Source organism: Wyeomyia smithii, chromosome 1 (assembly GCF_029784165.1).
Source record: "Wyeomyia smithii strain HCP4-BCI-WySm-NY-G18 chromosome 1, ASM2978416v1, whole genome shotgun sequence".
NCBI lineage: Eukaryota > Metazoa > Arthropoda > Insecta > Diptera > Culicidae > Wyeomyia > Wyeomyia smithii.
Window position 1 is genome coordinate 37,562,013 of NC_073694.1, and position 8,041 is coordinate 37,570,053.

Genomic DNA, 8,041 nt, shown 5'->3' on the forward strand with positions numbered 1-8,041 from the left:
GAAAAGCAAACGATTGGCAACCTATGTGGGGAGATCTGGTCTTAGTACATGCCAACCCCATGGGAGTAGGGCAGAAACTCCAGAGCTATTGGAGAGGCCCTTATGAAATCGTAGATTTGCCCAGTGAGCAAACCACGGTAATCAAAAACGGCAACAAACTAGAGAAGATCCACAATAATCGCCTAAGAAAATACCATAATTAAAAGAATGAAATGAAAAAAAAAAAAAAAAAAAAAAAAAAAAAAAAAAAAAAAAAAAAAAAAATTGAATGAAGCATAAAAACACTCAAAGTTCACTACCTCTTCGTTTTATTTTTGGGGTGTCCGGATTTAAAACACATCAACATTTTGGTTGTAAATCCGGACAGTGCAAACAGGAAAAGGACGCCGTTTGACAGTGCGTTTATGTTTCGATTTATCTAAATTTTATCTCACGGCTTACTATGGTATTTATGATGTTTGAACGATCTTTCACATATAAAAAAAAGCTCCTGTATAACATTGCATCTCATAAATTGCATAAATTACCATCTAATTGAGAAGTATTGATGAAGGTGTCCGGATATTGGTACCGTCCGGATTGTGATTCATCACGGTACAGCTCGGCGACTGATCGTCAGCCCTACTGATTTTTGCGAACGAAGTGGAAATAACAAACACAGAAAAAAAAAAAAAAAAAAAAAAAAAGGGGTAAAACCCACAACGAAAGACGAATTATTAATCAATAAAGGATGTGATATTACATTTGTTAACATAAAGATTAACAAAGAAAGTTTTACAAAAATATTAGTATATTATCAAAAAAAAAAAAAAAAATTATTATTACGTACATAATATTTAAGTCTATTACATAAAAATGTCTCTCAATGAATAAATGTCTACGTCTAATGGCCTATGATCCCTGACCAGAATTGGTCAGGCTTTTTGCAAACAAAAAAAAAAAAAAAAAAAAAAAAAAAAAAAAAAAAAATCAGCCAATATCAAAATATTTTCTTTTCTCCTCGATTACAGGAGCATTTTTCTTCTCGTTAACCTATTCTGGTTAACGAATGGTGGATTCATTTTAGAGGAACAACACGAGCCGTTGATAAGAATGGGCACATACGTGTTGAAGGTAAGATTCCCGGTATTAGGATTAGAAGAAGGAGGGAAGGCCTTATTAAAATCTAAGGCAGATTATAATTATACTTGTGTATTATTACAAAAAATAATAAAAAATACACATTGTAATGTCATGCTGAGTGATTTAGAAATGGCATTCAACAAAAGCATGGATATGAATAAGTTCATAAAAGAATTTTTTCCATCCCGAAGAACTCGTGGTTTTATAACAGCCATTGGAGGTATGGATTCTGATGATAGAATTCGGGTGGATATAAATCTGGACAAATTAAGAAGGAACGAGGAATCCTTGGTCTTATCACTAGATCATCAAACTGCGACAATTGATGCTATGTACAAATTTGTAGACAGCTCAATGTTGCATATAGATGATAAGATGAAAAACGTGATGAATACGTTCAACACATTAGGGAAACTGGTCCAAGACGACTTAAGTTTCGCTAGTACATATAAAAAGGCACTACAACTTGAGTCGGAATTAATTGAAATTGGATTTAGAATTCAATCTTTAATAAATGACTTAAATAAACAACAGAATATTATACTACAAGTCTTGCTTAATAAAGACAATAGTATAACATGGTTTATTCAATTACTAGAGCCAGCAATTTTGTTGCAAATATTAAAAGAGGCTGAAAGTAAGATCAAAGGGGGCCTCGAATTTCCAAGAAGACAAAATAGCGGAATATTGTCAGAGATTTTGAGAATAACGGATGTATCCTTTAAAACGGAGAACAACCAAATGTTGTCAATTGACCTGAAGATACCGTTAGTTTCAAAGAGGAAATTCAAAGCATTTAAGGGAAGTTTTATTCCACAAATAAATGGAACTATTATCATGACCATTAATTTGGATCGGAATATAATAATTGAGGAAATTGATAACTATTGGGGATTCCTATTAACGGAAACTCAATACGAAAACTGCAAAATATACATGAATTTTAGAATTTGTGAATTAAAACTGAAGGAGGAAAATTTAACTTCAGAAAACGAGTGCCTATTGAATCTCAGATTCAGAAATTCAACAGAAAATTGTAAGATTAAACTTCTGAGAGTCAATCACGACGCTTGGTTTGAAACCGAGGAGTCAAATGTTTGGGAGTATGTAACCCCACAAGAAGTTGAAGTAAATATTTTCCATGGAGAAAATAAAACAAAATTGATTGTTAGGGGTACAGGTCGAATGAGGCTAACCCCAAACATGAGGATTCAAACAAATAACACAAAAATTTGGTATTCAGATACTACAGTATCGGATAACAAAGCATTAGTAAACACAATGAACTACAAAATAATGAATTTTACGTGGGAAGAAAGTACAATGCATTTGATCCCAACATTGAGTGGAAATTTCTCTAAAGTTTCATTCTATGATCGAAAGAAGCTTTTTGATTTAGGAATCGATGTTGAAGTTCTCAAAAAGCAAAGACCCTTCCTAGAAAATTTAATTTATTCTCCACTTTCATCAGGCTGGACTATAGCTAGTATAGGGACTGGAGCAATAATTATGTTGGCAACGTTGATAGTACTTTTTATTTGTTGCTTTAAAGGGCAGATTTCTTGCCCACAAAACAAAAAGTACGTCTCTTCATATTCCAAGGAAAGGAAGTCGAAACCTTTTAAACAAAGGAATCCAAAGGTTTCAATTCTGAAAAAACCTCGTTCATCACCTCCAAAGATACCGTTGAGAGGACAAAAGATTACCCATTTAGGGGCATTGATCGACCCACGGGAACCGAATTCAGACGCTGAGATGCTTAAAAGGAGGAAAGATATTTTCGCCAATCCAAATTTAGAACATAATGGAGAAATCATGCTCATGCGTGAATTAAATCCACAAGCGAATTTACCAGCAATTCAAAAATTAGAAGAAGAATATATGGAACCAGATATATTTCAAACCTCAACAGGAATAACAAATGAAAGCGATATCCAGGGGATATCAGAAAATAAGACAATTATAAAAACACAAACTAGAAGACCACCAGTCAGAATTCGGTGGTAGAAAAAGTTGATACAGAGCGACAACCTACAGCTAATTATAACATAATGCGTTCGCCAATAACAACAAAAAAGCATTTGAATGAACCGAAGAGCTGGAAATCCAGGATAAGTAAATGTCTTGTCAAAGATTGTCAAAAATGTCTGCACGTAATAATGTCAAATAGATGAGCACTATAAAAGAATTAAAAGGGGAAGAGGAAACATACCTCCCATAAATAACGCGAAAGAGTAAAACTTTGATTAATTAAATCGGAAGAGACCCCACATTATTTGAAAGAAGGGCCTTTCAAATGAAAATAGAAGAAATGAAATATTGACCTAGAGCGGATAAAAGTTTCCCTCGTTACAATCAGTATCCCATGGGAAATGTTAAATGAGATCGTATTTACCGTTCGACAATAGTAAAATTGAACATTGTCGATAAACTGAATTTTTTTTTTTTACGATTTTTTATGTTTGAATGGATAGTGAATTATTGGACAAGGGAACACTACCTAGAATGACTGTGATTTGAATGAAATAACAAGGGAGTAGTGACCCAGAATGGTAGTTATTGAGTATACGAATTGTTAATTATATTAAAAAAGTATTATTATGTGAAATCGAATAATACTTAATTTTCGGAAATTTTAGAAGACAAACATCGTTAAGGGAAACAGTAGAGACAAAAAGGTTGAAACCAAGGTCAAAATAAAAGGGAATTACTAAGGGCAAAATGCTCACAAAAAAAAAAAAAAAAAAAAAAAAAAAAAAAAGAAGTTTTATGAAATGCTCAAATGAAAAAAAGAGAAATGTCATCAATTACAAAGGACATATTATTACGAAAAAAAAAAAAAAAAAAAAAAAAAAAAAAAAAAAAAAAATATACAAAAAAAAAAAAAAAAAAAAAACAGCAATGTATTAAGAATATATTTTACTCATTTCTTTTTGCAGACAGAGCAAATGAGATACGAACAGGCCTATAGCCTAGGAAATTGAGGTAAATATATATAGAAATAAAAATAAGAATTTAAATCCTGTTTGTAGTAGTCAACAAATACTTTTGACACTACGTAAAATGTATGCCAAGAAACATTTAAACAAACGAAGAGGACGAAAACATAGTGTAACGCCTCAAATTACAAATATGGAAAGACCGAAAAGACACGAAAATTATGAGATACCACAAAGATTAAAAATTTTGTTGGAAAGACCAACAGTATCTCCGGAAGAACAGATAAGACATTCCTGGAATAAGGAAGACTGTTCTGAAAACATATTTGTAGAAACTAATGGTCTCACAGCCCATCGAACTTATGCAAGAAACAATACTGATTGCATAAGAGGTAAAGTTGGGTTCACAAAAGGTCTCCATGTATGGGAAATAACATGGCCTAGTGAACAGAGGGGGACACATGCATACGTTGGAATAGCAACGTCTGATGCAACCCTACAATGCATGGGTTATCAAAGTCTATTAGGACTAGATAGCAATTCTTGGGGCTTTGACATAAACAGGGGCATGACGCTTCATGATTCAATCATTGACACGTACCCGAAAAAACAAAATGGTAGAGAACGAAAATCTTTTGAAAAGTTCAAAATAAAGTTCGAGACTATTAAAGTGATACTGGATATGGATAAAGGCACACTGAGCTTTTTAGCCAATGGCCAATACTTTGGAGAAGCCTTCGAGGGTCTCCAAAATAAGACACTATACCCAATAATTTCAACAGTTTGGGGCAGAAGTGAGGTAAAAATGGAATATTTAGGTGGTTTAGAGTCTAAACCAATTACCTTACAGGAATTGTGCAAATACACAATCTGTAAAGGAATGTGTTCAATACATTTCAAAGAAAATGTCAAACTTTTCCAATTACCAAAGTCAATAGAGAACTATTTGTGCCTTCAAGGAAAGGACTTTTGGAAAAGGAGTCTGAACACAGACAGAAAACATGAATGCACAAATTATTGTGTCACAAATAACACGATTGGGCTCCGAGTAAAAGACGTGTGAAAAAAAAAAAATTATGGATTTACACACATCTGTCAGCATATTTTTTTTTAGATATATAACTATGTAGTATGATAGAGTTTAATTTTAATAGTATATAATTATTTTTGGGATTATTCTACATTTTATTATACAATTATTTAATAGAAAACAAAATGAGTATATTTACAGATTAATCCTGCCTAAAACCTCAAATCAGGGGGGGTTTTAGGTCAACAGCAATTTACCAGGCGATCCACAGAAGACGAGAAGGAAGATAAACCAGAATGGTGAATAGAAGGAAGGTAAAACAGAATGATGGTATGGTGAGTGTAGATTGCTGCTATACGGTAATGCAAGTGTAATTTTGGGTTATCCTTTTCGGTATTAAATACTTGCATTGCTGTAGACCTGTTTTTTTTTTTTTCCTTTCATATTTCCAATATTTTTACTTTTAATTTGGTATAAGATTTTTTGGCTTAATTATTGACAAGAGGGGTGAATTATCATGAATTCTCAAAATTATATATTTGTGAGAAAAATATTTTTCTTGACTCTATATTTTGAGTAAGAAAATGGAAATATTAAAATTAAAATTGTTTTCATTATTAATAAATATTAAAGACATATATGCTTAAATGGGAAAACATGAAAAAGGTATCAAATTGGGAAGAAGTTGACAATAGGAGAGAGTAGAGAATAAAAAAAAAAAAAAAAAAAAAAAAAAAAAAAAAAAAAAAAAAAAAAAAAAAAAAATTATTATAATATAAATAAAATACACTAAAATTAAAAGTAAAGTAACATACAATTTAAAATATTCAGAGCGTAAAGATAGGGATATAAAGTTAGGAACTAAGACTAGGGTCAGACAGTAGGAGAACGATAAAAGGATCAGTACTCACCGAACGGACGGCGGAGATAAAAGACGGATGGAGAGAGATGAATCTAGAACGGATTCAGTAAATATATATTTGACTGAATCAGAAATTAATATAGCAGTTGAATAAAACGGAAGAGAAAAGCAGTCTTTCATCATCAATCAAGAAAGATGTTTAAGGAGATAAGACTATTCTATCAGCTAGGAGAAGCCGGATAAGTCATTATATACACACACTTTACACCACTTGCAATGGGATAGACCTGAAGAGCAGGATCGATGAAAACGGGTTTATGTCTTCAGGGAACAGGAAGAATCCCAAATTTATCGGCAGGATTATAAGTGTAGAGAAACACCAGATCAAGTCTTAGGACTACGTGCAACAAATGATCGGTGTTATATCCGAGCATAAAGATTAAAAGCTGTAACATCTAGGATATATCTCAACAGAATTCAGGACTTAGGTCAACCAAGAAAGATCCTGAAACAACAAATATTCTTCGTGTTAATGGGACGGATAATACCAAGGAAGGAGGATAGACAGGAGTGGATAGAGGAGCGAACGAAAGGGGGCGGACGGCTCTCAGGAAAGGAGAAGGAGAAGGAGTACGGAATAGTATGGATAGAACAGTAGTAGCTAGGGAATAGAGTAGTAGGGTACAGAGGCAAAAGATCTTTCATTTCCAAATTATCCAAAAATCAGGTTCCTTCAAATTTTTTTTTTTGTAACCCATGCCAAATACTTTCATCATGTTTTTAATGAATTGCATTAATTAAAAACTCGATCAGTGGGGGTTTTATGAGCCGACCTGATTTTAGGCGGTTACAATTAATTTCCATTCTCTTCCAAAGAAGGATTAAGAAAAATCCTAAATGGAAAAAACATCTTTGGAAAAACTTGTCATTAATATGCATGGACAAGATGATGAAATCATTTCTCTTGTCAATTTGTTTCAACATCGCAAGTGTTGAAACTTGAAATTCCATCCACCACTCATGTTATGAAAATATGAAAAGTGGATCATAATCAAAGAAGGTATTGTTTTGATTATGGAGGCAAAAACAATACCTCAGTTATTAAATCGAACGCAAGTTCGAATGTTTTAAGTTTATATTTACAGCAAAAAACTCCAATTCGCGGATGTTTAATCAAAACATGCAACCGAGCGGATTTACGAAAAAGTCAACAACGATTGCATCAGCCGTGCACGGGCACGTTCGCGAGGAAAGAGACGGAAGAGCGGCCCGCTCTCGTGAGAAGACGACGCCGCGGGAAAATTCGGAGTGACCGGAGTAGCGGCGAATACTTAAGCTGGGACTTCAAGGAAGTCCGACGTCGTGATAGTGATACCCCTCGTGAGGCAGGTGCCTACGTCGTTATAGATAGTCCGCGGTTCGTTTAGGTGTTAACTCTTAAGTTTTATTCCGCGAGGCAGAAGTGATGCCCGTTGTTTAAGTTTCGGTTTAGTGTTTAAGTGATTTAATATTTTTTCAACTTAACTGATAGATTAAAAGTAATTAAAATCGAGCAGATGTAGTGCAGTTAATCAAAGGACATATCACATCCAGCAGTAATAGTGTCTAACCACTCGGTACGTATTCCGCTTCAATGGATCAAAATGATATGCGGAGGTTTTATGCAACTGTCAACGGCGCGCGGCACAACACCCGCCATGTGCAATGACCGAGAGGAGAATTTGCTGACAGACAAAACAATGGTGACAGCCAGGTGGAAGGAGCACTTCGAAGATTTGTTGAACGGTGATAATAAAGGCGTATCGAGAAGCAGGATAAACGTAGATGACGACGGTAAAGCTGTGGAACCATTAACACTGGATGAGGTTAAGAAGGCTCTGAGCAAGCTGAAGAATTGCTATTGGGAAGGACGAGATCCCGGTCGAACTTATCAAACGCGGAAGTGAGCAGCTACATCAATTGATCCACCATGTTCTTCCAAGGTAATGGCAGGAGGAAGAATTGCCTACCAGTTGGTTGAATGGCGTCATATGCCCAGTCTACAAGAAAGGGCACAGACTAGAGTGCGCCAACTACAGCGGGATCATC

General features: G+C 34.3%; 1 protein-coding gene across 1 annotated transcript; it reads left to right on the plus strand.

Annotated features, from left to right (window-relative positions):
- Window positions 1-1,005: 1,005 nt before the first annotated feature.
- LOC129722432 (protein gustavus-like) lies at window positions 1,006-7,539 on the plus strand. Its single transcript, XM_055675881.1, has 2 exons — window positions 1,006-1,113; window positions 4,062-7,539. Exon 2 carries the CDS (start codon window positions 4,186-4,188, stop codon window positions 5,122-5,124), a length of 939 nt encoding a protein of 312 aa, XP_055531856.1. The 5' UTR covers window positions 1,006-1,113; window positions 4,062-4,185; the 3' UTR covers window positions 5,125-7,539.
- Window positions 7,540-8,041: the final 502 nt, after the last annotated feature.

Bases quoted from the DNA above. Each gene is read 5' to 3' on its own strand.
- LOC129722432 (XM_055675881.1), top strand. From the start codon at position 4,186: ATGTATGCCAAGAAACATTTAAACAAACGAAGAGGACGAAAACATAGT.